At 32.6% G+C, this 20545-nt stretch overlaps 1 protein-coding gene across 1 annotated transcript in view; it reads left to right on the top strand.

The window, feature by feature from the left end:
• Window positions 1-6130: 6130 nt before the first annotated feature.
• Window positions 6131-20545, top strand: part of LOC111058637 (tetraspanin-18) — a 62298-nt gene continuing 47883 nt past the window's right edge. The window contains 2 exon segments of the mRNA XM_039429595.1: window positions 6131-6277; window positions 8524-8625. Of these exon segments, the coding sequence (XP_039285529.1) occupies window positions 6212-6277; window positions 8524-8625 (168 nt within the window). The 5' untranslated portion in view covers window positions 6131-6211.

The raw sequence follows: 20545 nt of genomic DNA, 5'->3' as shown, positions 1-20545 counted from the left end.
ATTGAAATTATATTGGAACAGGAAAGAAAAACAGGCGAACTCTTTAATATTCCTCTTCCAAATTCAGATCAATTACAATTCAAAATGAATCCTGTTTAATAAGTTTGGAATAAGTCATTTTTCTCCAAAATGTATGAATTCAGGGCTACTTTCTTCTATTTATAAAATAGAATTATAGTACCCTTTAAAATTAATAACATATTAAAAACCAATTAATATTACGTTACAATTTGTATTCTTGTTTTTTAATATTTTATTAATTTAAAGGGTACTATAGTTCTATTTTATAAACATTTTTCTTCAATTTACAATTCATGGGAAGTCTTCAGGAACATCATAAATTACAAGAAACAGTTACCCACCCGTGCCGCGCAATGTTCCTCTTCAACATTCATGAAAGTGAATGCTGTGAAAATAAATAATAAGATTTGATTTGCTATACAGTTGACAATTCAAAAAAATGAGGTAATTTCCGTATATTATTTTGCATAGTGTTGTTAAGAATCAGTGAAAGTTGAAGAGGCGGAGAGAGTTTTCCTTGCCGAACAAATGGTACGCATTTGAGTAAACCGTTAAGGCTGGTGCCTCTGCAAACTGACCTTTCACTTGGATAAATAATCTTCTCAAATTGTTGGAAATTATCTTAAACAGATGCCCTTAGTTGAGGAAGATTGTTGCGTTCTCCCAGATTGGAGGAAATCGACGGTATCTAAATTCTAACACTTGTACTGATCCTCTTCCTATAAGCCACAATCAAAAAGGATCGGAAGATGAAAATTCCATACGATTCTCTTTTTAGGAAGGAAAGAGAAAGAGAAAAAGATTGATTGAGTACTTTATTTATGTAGATTAATATATACTGGCTTATACACTTATATACAATAGCTTACAATACAGCAAAATTGTAGATGAATTTACATAATATAGACTAAGAAAATAATTATTAAACTGTTTATGATATGAAAAAGCAATTTGTAATATAATAACTATAGATAAATATATTGTTATGCATAAAACACTTATTGAAATGGGCTGCTTTTAAATTAATAAAACAAAATAAAACTTGTAGCACTCTTTATTTATTAAAAAACTTGAAATAGTTGAACAACTAGTTTCGGTTCTAAAACCATCTTCAGGTTCTAAAATAAATCATGTAAATAAATTTATTTTAGAACCTGAAGATGGTTTTAGAACCGAAACTAGTTGTTCAACTATTTTAAGTTTTTTAATAAATAAAGGGTGCTACAAGTTTTATTTTGTTTTATTGTTATGCATCTACATAAATTGGCGGAGCTTTGGACATATCAATGTCCATTCTTCGGAAAGAATATTAGAAATATCCTCCCCACTAACTCTCTGCCAAAGAAAGAGAAAGAGTATGAGAAAGAGGAACAGAAATTTCTTCCGGTCCTCTATGCCTCAATGTAAAGAATATTCCAACAGAAGTGGTCAATGATACAGGAAGAACATAATAATATTCTTACTTTTTCATTAGGTAGTTCGAGAAGATAGTTCGTACTTAGAAAGTTTGCGTTGTTATAACGATAGGGATAGGTTCACCCTGCGATCTGAATGAGTCAGGAGTGATATAGTTTGTGATAAAAAATTGAGTAATCACTTTAAGGTAATTAGAATACAGGGTAGGGTTAGCGAAAATATATTACGTGCTGGCAGTCGGAAGCTCCAAACGGCGTGTGGTGTTCAAGAACTCAAATTTACTTGTTAAATTGAGAATCTTTCTGATCTTTTTATAAAAAAGTGAAAAAGGATACAGCCTTGTGCACACTGGTGCGAAACGCGTCAATGACGCGGGGCAACGATGAATGGCACAACTTTAACCATTTAACCACAACTTGAAGATTTTAAACATTATTCTGCTGCTCCCGCGTACCGCAAGTATTTTGCACCGGTGTACGCAATATCATAGAGAATAGCGTAAGTAGATAACTAGATATCCCATGGTATAGGGTGTTTATGTCGCAACTTTTACTGTTATCTCAAGCCGATTACTGTTGATTATTGTCGAATTTTACTGTTTTGTTGGGGTGAGAGTGTATGAACGGCACAATATGAAAGACTACCAGTGTCACACAGTTTCACGGGAAAGAATTAGATGAACTATCAGCTTGAGATAACAGAAATAGTTGCGACATAAACGCCCTATACCATGGAATATCTACTAATGCTATTGTTTCTCTATGACAATATGCTGTAATACGGTACTTGCAATGCATCTAGAATACATGTATTCTAGGTACATTAAAATACATGTTTATACTTATTAGTACACATATAGAACATGAATAATTATTAGTATAAGCGTAAGTTAATACTCATTAGAATACGTCATGTATTCTAGGTACCTTGGTACTTGTTTATTCTATTCGTAATTACCTCGATTCACATGATTAGTGTAGATGCTGAAGGGCGTGTCATTCACAGCTGAAATTTTGAGAAGCTAGGTTCTTGATAGATAGAATTGAGTTAAATTTTCGTTATTGTCTAATTTTTATGGATGAATAATTCTAAATTTTATTGATGCCGAGTTTTAAAATTATTTAAACAATGGTTGTGATTTTGATGTTGAAAGTAATCTTATTCCAAGTTGGATGGAATCATACAAAATTATATTAATCAATATAATGTGAGTAGAGTCGCATAACCTAGTCTCATTTTATATATTTTATTTTTGTATTCTAGAAATACAATAGAAATTATAAGTTCAATAGAAAATTGAATAAGATTGAAACCGTATCTAAGGCTACTAGAGTATTTTACTTTTAACTTACTAAGAATATGTTCAGTAAAATTGATATATTATGCAATATTTTGCTATTCATAGCTACTATTTACGTTACACATCATAATAATTGTTTAACTTAACTCAATATTTCTTTTTTTGCAGTGCGTTGGGGCATGAACAGGCTGACAGTTGAAATTGAAATTCAACCATGTCTCTTGACTTCGGCAGTTGGTGTGCGAAGTACATACTATGTCTCTTCAACTTCGTCTTCTTTGTAAGTTTCAGCACAATATTATTTCAGTCGTACGATAGCTAAACATCACTTTATTTCTTCAAATTTTATACCCAAGAGAACTTGAATACATAATAATTATTGTTTCCCGTCATATTTAATTTGTTCATGACAAGAGTTTAATGAGGATTACTTTTTTCTTGTGCTAAGAATTGTTTTGAGTTTTGTTGAGCATGTACCGTACTATAGAGCAATTCAATTTTATGACTACCGTTTTCTAGTAGCTAGACATTATTTCAGATCTAACAAAAAGAAGTAGGTCCTTGTGAGAATAAATTTGGGTTCTTTAGGGTGAATTACAGTAGGTGATTCACACTTGTTTTCTGTTGTAACGAGTATGGTCATATTGTGAATAATCAATTTGAAAAGAGTATTACTTTCATGAGATAATCGATTGTAGATCATAAATATAGAAGAAGAAGAAGAAGAAGAAGAAGAAGAAGAAGAAGAAGAAGAAGAAGAAGAAGAAGATCTAGTAGCAATCATTCATTAGTTCTGAAACCCCTTTTTCCCTAAGGAGGCTCTTTTTCCTTTATATTATCCTTGAAATGCAAAATTTCCAAAAACCTTGTATATACGTCGACGCGCAATTTAAAAAGGAACATACCTGTCAAATTTCATGAAAATCTATTACCGCGTTTCGCCGTAAATGCGCAACATATAAACATTTAGATAAATGCCAAACCGTCGACTTGAATCTTAGACCTCACTTCACTAGGTCAGTTATTCCATCTTTTTTCAATTATTGCTACTATAAAAATGCATGCATAATAGTGAGACATAGTGATCCTCAATCAAATCTCTAGAGGGCTTGTAAGTTACAGTAATGATGTGCCTACTTTTTCAATAATTTCTATCATAAAAATGCATGCATAATAGTGAGACACAGTAATCCCAATCAAATCTCCAGAGAGCTAATGAGTTACAGTGAAACGTACCATAATCAAAACTCCTTCAAGGTACTTTCTCTCTTAGTACGCAATATATCCTTGTTATACTCATGCTCCAGTTATATCTATTAAATAATATCATTGCATTAGCGCGTAGTCCTTTGGAATCATACCTCTGTCTCATATTCTTCCATAGAGAAACCATAGTTTCAAACAGTTATTCTGTGATACAACTCTACTGATTGCTGTGGATGGTTATATCCATTAAATAATATCAGTACATAGATTCACTATAACCTTAGTGTCCGGTTTCCATTAGGGAACTTTGGACTATATACGGCGAGGTGGAACTACCCTTGGGTCTCCCCACTATTCAAAGCCATACGCTAATAATAATAGTACATAGATTGCATTAGCGCAAAGTCCTTTATAATCATACCACTGTCTCATATTCTGCGTAGAGAAACTATAGTTTAAACAGTTCTTCTGTGATACTTCTCTACTGATTGCTATGGCTGGTGTTTTGGTGAATGTTATTCAGTGTTCCAAAGTTAGCCAGAAGCAATTGGCAACAATGAAGCGAATGAATGATGAGCTTTAGTGGTTTCTTTAGCTTTTGTTCATTGGGAACAATATGATTGTGAGTGAGTATTACGTTGGGAAGCCTGGATGTTGTGTAATAATAGCAAGCGTATCTTAATTAGAGTTGTTAACTACAGCATCTACACAACTATTCACTTTTCCGGAGTGGGTATAGGCATGGGTGCAGTGGGTCATACATATATGTTATCACGATGATTGAAGTATATACCTATATGGGTCAGTGTGTGCATACCGTGTCGGTTTTTACCCCCTCTTCCTCCCCAAAATTAGTGGCTGAAATTAGCATAGCTTTAGTAGTGAGCACGTGCAGGAAGCTGGATTATGCTCCCTTCAATTTCCTGCTTTCACTTTATTTTATATTGTTCTATGTCGATTCATTCAAATCCTAGCAGCGAGCTGAATGATGTGTTGGTGTGAGTAGGCTGGAATTAATTTCATTCTAGCGTAGAATGAAAGCACCTTTTATTGTGCCTGTCCTCTTTTATTAAGTCACTAGCTTACCCGGCGAACTTCGTACCGCCAAAAAGTCAATGTATCTCATGTCACACTTGACTTTATTTGGTGAATCATAAAATTTATATTTACAATCAATATTTTCAACATTATTCTGCTGCTCCCGCGTACCGCAAGTATTTTGCACCGGTGTACGCAATATCATAGAGAATAGCGTAAGTAGATAACTAGATATCCCATGGTATAGGTGTTTATGTCGCAACTTTTACTGTTATCTCAAGCCGATTACTGTTGATTATTGTCGAATTTTACTGTTTTGTTGGGGTGAGAGTGTATGAACGGCACAATATGAAAGACTACCAGTGTCACACAGTTTCACGGGAAAGAATTAGATGAACTATCAGCTTGAGATAACAGAAATAGTTGCGACATAAACGCCCTATACCATGGAATATCTACTAATGCTATTGTTTCTCTATGACAATATGCTGTAATACGGTACTTGCAATGCATCTAGAATACATGTATTCTAGGTACATTAAAATACATGTTTATACTTATTAGTACACATATAGAACATGAATAATTATTAGTATAAGCGTAAGTTAATACTCATTAGAATACGTCATGTATTCTAGGTACCTTGGGTACTTGTTTATTCTATTCGTAATTACCTCGATTCACATGATTAGTGTAGATGCTGAAGGGCGTGTCATTCACAGCTGAAATTTTGAGAAGCTAGGTTCTTGATAGATAGAATTGAGTTAAATTTTCGTTATTGTCTAATTTTTATGGATGAATAATTCTAAATTTTATTGATGCCGAGTTTTAAAATTATTTAAACAATGGTTGTGATTTTGATGTTGAAAGTAATCTTATTCCAAGTTGGATGGAATCATACAAAATTATATTAATCAATATAATGTGAGTAGAGTCGCATAACCTAGTCTCATTTTATATATTTTATTTTTGTATTCTAGAAATACATAGAAATTATAAGTTCAATAGAAAATTGAATAAGATTGAAACCGTATCTAAGGCTACTAGAGTATTTTACTTTTAACTTACTAAGAATATGTTCAGTAAAATTGATATATTATGCAATATTTTGCTATTCATAGCTACTATTTACGTTACACATCATAATAATTGTTTAACTTAACTCAATATTTCTTTTTTTGCAGTGCGTTGGGGCATGAACAGGCTGACAGTTGAAATTGAAATTCAACCATGTCTCTTGACTTCGGCAGTTGGTGTGCGAAGTACATACTATGTCTCTTCAACTTCGTCTTCTTTGTAAGTTTCAGCACAATATTATTTCAGTCGTACGATAGCTAAACATCACTTTATTTCTTCAAATTTTATACCCAAGAGAACTTGAATACATAATAATTATTGTTTCCCGTCATATTTAATTTGTTCATGACAAGAGTTTAATGAGGATTACTTTTTTCTTGTGCTAAGAATTGTTTTGAGTTTTGTTGAGCATGTACCGTACTATAGAGCAATTCAATTATTTATGACTACCGTTTTCTAGTAGCTAGACATTATTTCAGATCTAACAAAAAGAAGTAGGTCCTTGTGAGTAATAAATTTGGGTTCTTTAGGGTGAATTACAGTATTTAATTTGAATTTTCGTTTAATAATAATAATTAATTCATTAGCATTTGAATAATTGCAATATCTCAGTAATTTCCAATTATAAAGAACTATAAATTATTGATAAATGCATTATAAATTCTGGAAAATAAACTTTGGAGAGAAGGGAACAAGCAAAACACTGAGCGAAATACAAAAATATTATGATATAGTAATAATAATATTATTATATTTTATGAATCGGAATCCATCTGAAATCAAACTTAGCGTATCTCATTCACCCAATCATTTATCACTCACAAATTTGCGATCATGTCGCAAATCTAGCTAGACATTACAATAATTCTACAAATTTTATACGCAAGAGAACTTGAATACATATTTGTTTACCGTAATTTTTTGTTATTGTAAATTGTTCATGACAAGAATTTAATGAGGATTTCTTTTTTCTTGTGCTAAGAATTGTTTTGAGTTTTGTTGAGCATGTATTAGTGAGCAATTCAATTATTGATGACTGCCGTTTCCTAGTAGCTACTCCATACGCTATTTTATATAAGAAAATCAGTTCTATTAAAATTCCAGTAGAAAAATGAGTACAGTATTTACTATTTGCATGTGTCATATAAATCATTATGATTTGTGCGTAGGACGAGAGAGACATGTATGGGCCTACGTTTGATTTCTGATGGATTCCGATTCATAGAATATTATAATATTATTATTACTATATCCTAATATTTTTGTTTTTCGCTCAGTGTTTTGCTTGTTCCCTTCTCTCCAAAGTTTATTTTCCAGAATTTATAATGCATTTATCAATAATTTATAGTTCTTTATAATTGGAAATTACTGAGATATTGCAATTATTCAAATGCTAATGAATTAATTATTATTATTAAACGAAAATCCAAGTTAAATGCTGTAATTCACCCCGAAGACTTCTGCTACTGCAAATATTGACAACAGGGTCTCATCGCATTTTCATCTAGCTGTTTACCCTGTTGTCAATATTTGCTGTAGCAGAAGTCTTCAGGGTGAATTACAGCATTTCATTTCGATTTTCGTTTAATAACAAATCTTTATAATTAATTATTATAGTAATTAACTAATGTAACGAATATATAAACAATATATATTTTATTTATAAACAATATATCTTAGGCAGATTCTCTTGAAAAATCATAGACCCTAAATTCCAGATAGGAGAATAATGGATAAAAGAAACATTGCTAATAAAGTTAACATGCCAAAAAACTTCTTTTTGATTGTCTGGTTTCGAGACTAAGGCCCGGTTGCACAAAAGCTGATTAAATTCTAACCGTAATTAATTCCACGAGAACCAATCAGAGAAGACTTCTGTGAAAAGACGGCTTCTCTGATTGGTTCTCGTGGAATTGATCACTATTAAAATTTAACCGGCTTTTGTGCAACCGCCACTAAAGATATCATGTGTAGCTCGTCTGGGAATTGGGAGATGCCAGGTCCCATCTTAGCCTGCAGCTTTTTCCTCTGAAGCCAATTTATACTGTACAAAACTCTTCCCTTTATTTAATACTGTAGGTAGTACAAATTTGGATCTTTGTTTCAATTAATAATGTATCAATGATTATTGTAAATCTATTAGGATCTCATGATTGCAATAGTTTATGTTCAAGTTTAATAGTTTAACACTTTTATCAGAGATATTGTGGAACTTCTCCATATTAAGTTAAAGAAACGAAAAAGAAAAAAGATGTTGTCGAATTCCACTATAACATTTTTATTCACCAAAACTAGTTTTCGTGAATAAAAATGTTATAGTGGAATTCGACAACATCTTTTTTCTTTTTCGTTTCTTTAATTTAATAGTTTATATCATTTCCATCCTTAGGCATACTTTTAAAAATATTTAGTTATTCATTAAGTTCAATGGATTGGATTAATTTATCACATTGGATTGATTTCAGTTGTGCGGAGGTGCAGTTCTCTCGGTTGGCATCTGGCTGAAATTGGACCAGAAATCGTTTATTGCAATTACTAAAATCGCTGAAAACAGAGATGTACCTGAGGTGAGTTTCTTTCTCTTTTTCCTTAATGAGAACTCATTTACTAAAATATATAAATAAATAATGCACTACATACATAACCCTGACACACTTGAAATTCAACAAATTAATATTTTTCCAATAAATTAATTATTTTTTCAAATTAATCTGAATTCATCGAACGCTGTTTACAAGTAATAGCATTTTATTTTTGTATTTCTTTATTCATGATTTTTAGAAAGAAGCACTGACCGGGAGAGAAAAACTAAGGATACTCCTTGTACTATTTCTCTCCTAAATTTAGATAACATTCATAGTGCAATTCAATGGAGGTAAACTTTTTTAAATCTAAGTACAGTGTCTCTTATCTAAAGTACAGGGTATATTATCACTGATATTTCAAGGTAAGTTGTTTTGATGCACAATTGCGAAATAATTGTACAAAATTACTTCCTTATTTGTTCAATTCATTAGAATAGTCATTCCACTATGCCAATTATAGGCCTACACATTCCATTATACACAATAATAGGATGTAATTTGTAATAAGGGAATGGAGCGGAAATACAGATTTTAATAGATAATGTGACCATTTTGGCAACACGAATATGATTTAATGGACTGCTAAGTGTAAATGCGTGCAAGTTTAGGCAGTGATGTTGTTTAATAATTCTGATGTTGAATGTAGATTATTTGCTGTCATTTGCTGTGATGGAAGCGTGACCATAGTGTCGTAATCCATTCGTGAAATTATCCATTATTTTGACTGATATGGATGGCAGACCAAGCTATCTGCATTACAGACATAACATGAAGAATGCGTGATGCTTTTTTAACAAGGTTTTTTGAAAGTTGTCAGGTTTTCTTGTTTCTTGGTCGTTGACACTTCTATAATAGCGTACACAAAACTGTGAATAGTTTTCGAACAACATAACTGACTTTTCAATCAATTAGCTTATAAGAAATTGTAACTTTATGTATTCGTATTAATAAAAAAACGAAAAGAAATTATAACACTATAATTTTTGTACATAAAAATAATTTATTTTCTGGAATTCATCTTTTCGGTTTGAGAGGATTTTGTATGTTAGAGCAAATAAGTAAGAGTTGTATAATTCCTTGTTTTTCATCAATTTCTCTTTGTTCTATTGAGATATCTCTTAATTCTAATTGATTTATTGATTATTTGCCTTTATTCAAAACCTAGGAGGGCGAAGTTAGGGTGCATCCGGGCCTCTCTTACACTTAACCCTTCAATACAATAAAACTAGACAATTAAACCTAAGTTAAAACTATTAACTAAGTTAACTATTAACTAAGTTAATTAAACCTATTAAGTTAAAAGTAGACAATTGATTGATTCAATGAGTACCCTGTAACTAGTATTTGCTCTTCCACTCAAAATAGTGTGTGAATTAAGTTATCATTTACATAACCTCTAGACTGTGTATTCCAAATTAAGTTTTAAAGCAGTTTTGGGCGAATGCCTGTTGATTTTGCCTGCATTGTATTTATTGTCTATGAATAAATGAAATGAAATGATGTTCTTTTTAGAAGTTATTTCATAATATTAAAGTCAATTTTCTGCTTTTATTCAATGATCGAATATTATGTTTTGTTCCTAATTATGTTTCTAATCAATAATACATCAATGTGGAGTTCAATTTTTCACCCGGTGATTTGAAGTTCCAATGCAGTAATCAAAATACACACTTGGAACAATCTGATCCATCAAACTAGAGTGCTACAAATTATTTTTCAATGGCTTCCTTCAATTCCCAATACGGTTTAGTGTTTACTCTAGCTTATTAGGGTATCTATAAAAATTACATATGATTTCTCTGTCCAATTGTATGACGTGTTATGAATTTTATTTCACTTGAAATTTTAAATTTGATTTCACTTGAAATTTTTAAATTTGATTTCACTTCAAATGTTATTCAGTATGAGAAGAAAGATCATGCTTGAAAGAGATTGTGTATGAGTAATGCTACTCATTGTAATGAATGAGTAAGATTAATCATAGATTTTTCCCTTGTAATTGAATACACTTGTACCTGAATCATATCCAACCAATAAAATAATTACACCTTTTCCTAGTTCTTACCAGGGTGTTCAAATAATAGAAGATTGGATTTCATTTTCGAATAAGAGAGCATTTCAGGTTCAAAGTTGTTCACAGAATATAAGTTCTTGCGAATAGCAGGGTTATTGAGTGCAATAACAGTGGCTGAGAATCAGTTTTGAAAGGCTGGTGCCTTTTCGTGCAATTAGCCGTCCCGTCGACATGTTCATTGAAACAGAATTGATTGGCTGTTTGAGAAAGGTGACCGCAACCGTGTAACTGATAATAGGGACGGTCAAACAGTTGTAGTGAAGCGGCAATTTCACCTCTAACCAATCACGTGTTTGGAATTCATCATTCGAGAAAGTGAGTGTCTCTGCGGTCGGAGAGCGCCTTCAAATGCAAACTTGGCCCTGACGAAGTTTGTCGACGTGTTTGAATGATGCATTGTGAATATCAACAAGTTGTCGTCACACAAAACGTATATCAAAGCATTGTAGTTGACTGTTTACACACTTTCATCAGATGACATTTAGAGGCAGTGGTAATAAAATTTCAATTTTCGTTCTTTTTTACATTGAGATTTCATTGCTTGCCAGTTGTGGTGATAAATATTCAAGAGTTGATCTTATTGAACGTTGATCTGCTCAATTTCGTATCTAATTATTGGTGGGAGATTTCAGGAGATTAAAATGCTGGATACATTCAGTGCTGAAGACCGATTGAATAGTTTGTTAAAATACTTAGATATAATTTTTGGACTAAGCTATCTCTGCGGAGAATTAATCATATGTGGCCTTGAATAGTTGTTGATTGTAGGTGAATAAGAGTAGGCGATTCATACTTGTTTTCTGTTGTAAACGAGTATGATCATATTCTGAATAGTCAATTTGAAATGAGTATTACTTTCATGAGATAATCGATTGTAGATCATGAATATAGAAGAAGAAGAAGAAGAAGAAGAAGAAGAGGATCTAGTAGCAATCATTCATTAGTTCTGAAACCTCTTTTTCCCTCGGTCTTTCTTCTTCTAATCTTTTGTTTATTTGTCTGATCAAAATGGAAAGGAAATCATGAAACAGTTTTCATGAAAAAGCATTAATTTTTTAATTTTTTGCAAACGGCCTTAACTAGCATATTTTGCCAAGATTGGAATAATTGATAGAAGAAATAAATTCAAATTAAAACAAGCTGGTTTCTAAAATTTTTGAATTTTAACCTCTTCAATTTGACTGAGAAAACAAGATCTACCAATATCAATTTCAAATTAAAAGATGAAGATATCATGATTTGAATGGTTGAGTACTGTAGAGCACTCTTGCTGGACATTTACTACAATTTATTCATTTTGAAGTACGTACTCAAAGTGGTTCTCGTCCTTCCTTTTGAGATCTCTATTGAAATATTTATTCTTGACTCAGTCCACTATTACATCACTTATCGAATGAGAGAGGTTCCTTCGTTATCCGCACATTATACTCTTTTCAAGCTCTCTCTTGCTCCACTTAATCCTTCATTTATATACAATCTTTTTTCAATTATTGTTATCATAAAAACACATGCGTAATAGTGAGACATAGTGATTGTCAATCACATCTTTAGATTTAATTTCAGATACTAATGAGGTACCTACTTTTCCAATTATTCTTATCATAAAATATCTGGTGTGGCGCACTCACACAACTTTCCTTGTCGTTATGAAAATTTTTTGTGTAGTTGAGAAGTTGATATTGTGGTATAATAATAATAATATCGAGTGACCTGGCTGGCTCAGGTCTGGTGTCAGAGTTTTCAGGTCGCAGCTGATCAATTTCAGGGCCTCTGACATGACCTAACGACTGCTTTTTAGGCAGCCGGGACCGACGGCTTAACGTGTCCATCCGAAACACGGGAGTGGCCCGAGATAAATATCTTGCCCGGGCCGGGATTTGAACCCAGGCCTCTGAATCATAAAGCCAGCATCTGATCCACTCGACTACGGCCACTCCTATTGTGGTAATTATTCATATTGAATGAAAAAGACTAAGAAATTGTCAAAAACCACAGATTTAAATCAATTTTGGTAATTATTCATATTGAATGAAAAAGACTAAGAAATTGTCGAAAACCACAGATTTAAATCTGTGATTTAATTATGAATAATTACCAAAATTGATCTAAATCTGTGGTTTTTGACAATTTCTTAGTCTTTTTCATTCAATATGAATAATTACCACAATATCAACTTCTCAACTACACAAAAAATTTCATAACGACAAGGAAAGTTGTGTGAGTGCGCCACACCAGATATTTCATTATTTAAATCTGTGGTTTTTGACAATTTCTTAGTCTTTTCCATTCGTTATGAAAATTGATCACCTGACGCTAGTGTTCACGCGCATCTCAAGTCTACTATTCAAAGATCTGAGCCAGCTGGTGACAGGGCAATAACGCTGGAGACACAGGAGGTCTGCTATCTCTTTAATAGAATCAACAGTTGCCAACAGTTTGCAATTGAATAATCACATTTTCTCGAATTTCGAGCTTTTTTTCAATTTTAGGTGAAAATGTTAGGTACTAAACATTAATTGTAGAGATTTTTCAGATATGGGACTTGTGGCAGTTGATAGAGCTTATCAATGACTATATTAGTTATAAATTTGATCAAAATCGTTGGAGCCGTTTTCGAGAAAATCGCGAAACCCCCTGTTTTTGACAACATTTTTGCTATTTTAGCCGACATCTTGAATTGCATTTGATCGAAATTGTTCGTGTCGGATCCTTATATTGTAATGACCTAAACTTCCAAATTTCAAGTCATTCCGTTAATTGGGAGATGATATATCGTGTACACAGACTCACATACATACATACACATACAGACCAATACCCAAAAACCACTTTTTTGTTTGGACTCAGGGGACCTTGAAACGTATAGACATTTAGATATTGGGGTACCTCAATTTTTTTCTGAAAGCAATACTTCCCTTATCTATGGTAATAGGGCAAGGAAAGTAAAAAGTTATATCCATTAGTGAGACATAGTGATTGTCAATCAAATCTCTAGAGGGCTTATGAGGTACCTACTTTTTAAATTATTCCTATCATTTACAGTTATGAGGTACCATTTTTTTCAATTATTCCTATCATAAAAATGCATGCATAATTGTGAGACACAGTAATCCCAATCAAATCTCCAGAGAGCTAATGAGTTACAGTGAAACGTACCATAATCAAAACTTCTTCAAGGTACTTTCTCTCTCAGTACGCAATATTGCCTTGTTATACTCATGCTCCAGTTATTATTAAATAATATCAGTGCATTAGCGCGTAGTCCTTTAGAAACATACCACTGTCTCATATTCTTCCATAGAGAAACTATAGTTTTAAACAGTTCTTCTGTGATACAACTCTACTGATTGCTGTGGATGGTTATATCCATTAAATAATATCAGTACATAGATTTCATTAGCGCAAAGTCTTTTAGAAACATACCACTGTCTCATATTCTTCCATAGAGAAACTCTAGTCTTAAACAGTTCTTCTGTGATACTTCTCTACTGATTGCTGTGGATGGTGTTTTGGTGAATGTTATTCAGTGTTCCAAAGTTAGCCAGAAGCAATTGGCAACAATGAAGCGAATGAATGATGAGCTTTTCAGTGGTTTCTTTAGCTTTTGTTCATTGGGAACAATATGATTGTGAGTATTACGTTGGGAAGCCTGGCCGTTGTGTAATAATAGCTAGCGTATCTTAATTAGAGTTGTTAACTACAGCATCTACACAACTATTCACTTTTCCGGAGTGGCTATAGGCATGGGTGCAGTGGCTCATACATATATGTTATCATGGTGATTGAAGTATATACCTATATGGGTCAGTGTGTGCATACCGTGTCGGTTTTTACCCCCTCGTCCTCCCCAAAATTAGTGGCTGAAATTAGCATAGCTTTAGTAGTGAGCACGTGCAGGAAGCTGGATTATGCTCCCTTCAATTTCCTGCTTTCACTTTATTTTATATTGTTCTATGTCGATTCATTCAAATCACAGCAGCAAGCTGAATGATGTGTTGGTGTGAGTAGGCTGGAATTAATTTCATTCTAGCGTGGAATGGAAGCAACTCAAATCAAAATCAAATCAAATTGGTTTTTATTATCCATGAAAACAGGGTACAAAAAATTCAAATCATACAACAACGTTACATCTTCTGCAAACAAATAATCATAAATAAAACTTGCAGATGAAATTAAATAATTAATCGTAATAACTAAATCCAACTGCAATATATCGTAGTTACTGAAAATACATTTTTTTTTAATAAACTTCATGAAAACTCTCCACAAAGGCAAAGCCTGTGTGTGGAAGAGGGTCTTGATGATAATTGGCTAACGTTGGATTGTTCTCGCACTTGCATATATCAGATTCTGATAGATGGGTAAACAAGATATTAATATCGGAAAAGATTTAGGGCCGATTTCCGAGCTCGGGATTTGACTAAGTTCTAGACTTTGAACAGCTGGAGTCAGAAAATTGGCTTTCCGAAACGGGGCATAGTCGTAGTCATTGTCACAGTCACGACAGTCACGTTTGAAATAAATTTCAAAAAACTAGAGAATTAAACACAAAATAAAATAAAGAGAGTATAGTGTAAAGTTTCAGCTATTTTGAATTATTTAGAAGTGTTTAATTTCGTCTAGGAAAACGTTTCCAATTATAGGAATGAGAAAATAAAAACTACGACTACTGTTATAAAAACTGCGACTACGCCCCGTTTTGGAAAGCTAATTTCCTGACTCCAGCTGTTTAAAGTCTAGAACTTAGCTAAATCCCGAGCTCGGAAACCGGCCCTTGAAGTTTTAAGGATTTAAAGTATAAAAGATGTAACGATTTAGAGTTAAACTTGGACCATCATTATACGACATTTTCTTTATCTATAAAATGAATGAATGATCTCTTCTATATTCGAAGCTCATTTTATTGTGTCTGTCCTCTTGTATGAAGTCATAACATTGACCTGTAACTTTTTTAGTTGAAAAAATGTGATACAAATGTTTAATTCTTAGTACGAGGGTAAGAAAACGTTGACTCTTTTGGAAGTTTCCTTAAGTTTAGTTTATTTAATCCTGTGACCTCCTGTGAAATGGGTATAAGGATTTGTCAATTTTTTAGTTGAAAATTGTTGTCTTACTTTTTTAGTTGAAAAAAGGTTATACAAATGTTTAGTTCTTGAAAAAAATGTTATACAAATGTTTAATTCTTAGTGCGAGGGTAGGAAAACGTTGAATCTTTTGGAAGTTTCAGTTTTTTTTTAGTTTAGTCTATTTCCTGTAACCTCCTATGAAAGGGGTGTAAGGTTTTGTCAATTTTTCACTGAAATTCATTTTCCTAATTTAACGAATTGATAAAAAATAGTTAGAGTTGGAGTCGATTCTCTGGTGCCGGCAAAGTGATCTTATTGAATGAAAAAGACTGAGAAATTGTCAAAAAACCACTGATTTATAGATAATTAGAAAGACCGGTTTCCGGTTATTACACCATGTCAATCTCTGATAAACAGTGTATCAGTTTATCAGAGATTGACAATGGTGTAATAACCGAAACCGAAATCAGTGTTTTTTTGACAATTTCTCAGTCTTTTTCATTCAATATGAATAATTACCACAATATCAACTTCTCAACTACACAAAAAGTGAAAGTGATCATAGAATTCGGAAATGGGATAGTTTGGTGGTTTAGTTATAGATGAAGCAGGGGGGGTGCGTTCATGGGCTTATCCCTGGATAAAGTAAATTGGTAATTGAAAGTGTCGGCACAATTCCTTGTTGGTATTTGGTCCTGGAAAAAGGGGCTTCTCCATTTGGGGAGGATCTGAGTAAGGCGAGTTGTTCCTAGGGTTGACATATTTGTACCCACTCTTTCTCTAGTTAGAGTAGATAAAATTGCAACTAGAAGCGATGTTGATTGCAACATTAGTTTATGATCATGGTCAGGAAGAAGGTGAACTGATAAGATGAAGTACTTATAATGTAATCATTCTATTATATTCTTTTTCAATCAAATCAAATTCAAAATTTCTAGTTTATTTATTTCTGGACTGAACAGTGGACTCAAATCCATTTAAGCGGATAGCATAACCTATCATTTTTATTCATTCATAACTCTACCTTCATTGTATTATCATTCATCCCATCATCATCATCACCTAGGCTTAAAATACTTCTAGAAAGTCGCCTTTGTGAAATAATACAAATAAATAAGTCAGATAAATAAGCCAAGAAGAGGGTTGAAGTATACATACTTCAAGTATTGAAGGAGATTTTGGAATATGATTTGTATATTGAAATGAATTTGTCATTATTTATTGAAATTACATGTATGAGATCAGACTAGATAAAAAAACAAGAATGAACTCTTATGTTAGAAACGAGTATTTCCTTTATTTGACAGCATATTGCTTATACAAAGTTGGCATTCATAGCATAAGTGAACCCTCTACTTGCACAAACTATCACATCATTGAAATGAAAAGCATGAGCACAATATATAAAGTACCAGTGTTTAGAACAGTTACTAATGGCCTTCTTTCTTCTCTCCAAATAATATGAATGTATTTAACAATGCAATAGCAGCACCTGATCAAATTTTAGACTCATTTCGCACCACCTGTTAATGTCGTAGGTAGAAGGACGTCAATACTCGCTATTCAAACTGTTATGCAAAATAAGTCATAAATATCGGGGCACCGAGCTTCGCTCGTTATTTTTATATATTGATAGACTGAACAAAATTCTCTAAAATGATTGTGTTTATATTTTACAGCTGGCTATTCAACTTATGAATTTCGGGGATGCAATATTTTGATTTTCCACAGAATCACTCGCTCACTTTTTACTATTCACAGTCGACAAAAGTCTCAGCTGTTTCAGACAAGGATGAATTATCCTGTTAATGTCGTTCAGCGAGTTTTCTCAAGGATGAGACCTAGTGCAATCTAATTTTTATATCATAAACCTACTATGTTCCAAATTTCGGGAAAATTTTTAGAGCCGTTTTCGAGATACGTTGAACATAAATACAGAAATTGCTCGCTTAATATAATAGGATAAATAATTTTGTATCTAGTTACAAAATCATAACTAATATCAAAAACAACGGTACTAGATTTAATCGATATTTTAGTTGTTAGAACTATTTTCATCATGGATATCTACTAACTATGTAAATAAATAATATAGAAATGTAATTAAAATTTGTTTAGTCACAAACAAGTGTGTTACTAAACAATTTTAGAAAGGGTACTTAGATTTCTATTTTCATTTTATATTCAATAGTAGCCCTACAGAAAAAAAAGACTAATAACTAATGCACAGATGGAAATTACTGAGATATTGCAAGCATCGCAATGATAAGCATTCCTGACCGGCAATCAGAAGGTACTGGGTTCGTTTCCCGGGCTGACAATTTTTGAATAGTAGCTCTCATGTAATTTCCATCTAGATTTTTATCCTGTTGTCAATATTTGCAGTAGCAGAAGTCTTCGAGGTGAATTACAGCATTCAATTTGGATTTTCGTTTAATAATAATTACTACTAACTATGATACGCTATTGACTTTCATGTTATGTGGTGTGATGGTAATAAGCTGATCTCATCCATTAATCGCCTCCATAACCATACCATCATCATAGTCTACATCAATATGTAATACCAATATATTGACCTAATATACTGTAATACAACGATGAAATAATATTAAATATCGGGGCACCGAGCGCTTCGCTCGTTATTTTTATTTATTTATTGATAAACAGAACACAATTCTCTAAAATTATCGTGTTTATATTTCACAGCTGGCTATACGTCATCTTATGAATTTCGGGGATGCGATATTTTGATTTTCCACATACTTTTTTTTTACTGTCCACAGCTGTTTCAGCCAAGGATGAATAATTATCCTTTCAGTGTCGTTCAGCGAGTTTTCCCAAGGATGAGACCTAGTGCAATCGAATCTTTATATCATAAACCTACTATGTTCCAAATCTCGTGAAAATCGTTAGAGCCGTTTTCGAGATCCATTGAACATAAATAACCAGATATAAAAATAACCATATATGAAAATAATCAGATATAAAAGTAACCAGATATATAAATACAGAAATTGCTCGCTTAATATAATAGGATAGGCTACTAAAAACTCATGGACGTTCATTTTCATTTCGATTATTGTAGTTATTTAATTATTTCTGTGATCTACTTGAAACTTATCTATTACTTCGAAACTAATTACAAGATCTAATAATCTTCGAAATATAAATTGAATTAATAATCTTTACAATACCGAGCCTACTTGTTGGAAATCGACTCAGCCTTATGGTTCTCTACTTTCAAAACTAATATCGGACCAATATTGATTTCTGTTTAAATTACAGTACGTCCAACCAAGACAACTCATGAATTTCTTATTATGTTTACCTGTACGCACTCTATTCCATTCTCTACTCATATCACGCAACCATGGGGATAAGAATACAAATCGGGGTTCTACCCCCCTACCCGCTCTCACCTGTCACGAGTGTGCCTGTCAATTCCAATAAGGAAGATCATTTGATAATGATGTCGGTCGTCCAATCGACTACCTTACAAATGTTTCTTTTCCATTATCATGTTTTGTTAACATGAGTGACTTATGGATGATTTGCTATTTCATTTCTTGGCTCGACCTCTGACGAACTCAAACCGAGCTGACTTGGATTTCTTCCTTGTTTTCGTTATTGCTTTCTGGATTGTGTCCCTTCCAATCAATTTTTCATGATTTACTTTTTATTGTTCAATCTTTGCATTGATTCTTTAAGTTACTAGGATATTAGTCTACGGTTATGTTCGAAATATCAGTCACTGACACTCTTCGATTTCTGTATTTGAATCACAGATACGAAACTTAGTAGTCTGTGATTTATTTATTTAATGGACAGAGCAAACTATACAAAAGTCGGAAAAGAAAAAACAGGCTATTGCCCAAAACCTTTTCTATTTCCTAATTTTGTCTCAAATCGTCCAAATAGGCTATTATGTAGCCTATATTTTAAAATACTATAACGCACTGGCTTATTGAAATTGAAATTGATTTTTTTCTTCTTTTTCTTCTAAGAAATACAATATAATTATATACAATATTAAATGTGAAGAAGTCTTCTCATAAAGGCAAATGCCTGTGAGTGAGGAGAGCCAGGGAACTTACCGGATTATTCTAGTGGATTGCTCTTTGTAATAAATTATTGATTTCATTCAATCGGTAAGTCTAAGTTTCAAAGTTTGCTAGTACTCATCTTCAAATCAATCTTTCGAGCACATTTTTCAAATTTATGTTTAGGGGTGGATTGTCTCGGAGAAATATGGGGTCTCATTAAGCTGAAGAGATATGAATATATTATTATTAACTTTGCTGCCGGTAATGGATGGCTTTGAACAATTGAACGGTCACCGTTAGTCGTTGAACGGCAGTTTGGGAGTTCCAAGATCCACTATCCATCGAGGCAACAACTTCTCTCAAAACTAAATAACCATTTATTCATTTCTGTGAAACTCTTCCCAAAATTTCCTCTAATTCTGATAATTTCATTTTTATCTTATTTTTAATTTTTCATCTTCTTATTTATCTTTCATATTTTATTTTTATCTTCTCATTTCATTTTTTAATTATGATCATTTAGTTCATTTTAAATGTATGTATGATCTGACACATTTTATGATGAGGTAGCCTAAACTTATTCATAAAACTTAACTTTTATTTCTATTCTTGTAATATTTTTCATGAGGATTTTACCAATGTGCTTGTATCGAATAAAAACTTCTTATTTTTTATTCTCTTAATTCTGATGTAATGAATTCAATTTATTTCCGAGT

Source organism: Nilaparvata lugens, chromosome 1 (assembly GCF_014356525.2).
Source record: "Nilaparvata lugens isolate BPH chromosome 1, ASM1435652v1, whole genome shotgun sequence".
In the NCBI taxonomy this organism is placed as follows: domain Eukaryota; kingdom Metazoa; phylum Arthropoda; class Insecta; order Hemiptera; family Delphacidae; genus Nilaparvata; species Nilaparvata lugens.
Note: the sequence above shows the minus strand (reverse complement) of the source record. Positions and strands in the feature narration are given on the sequence as shown.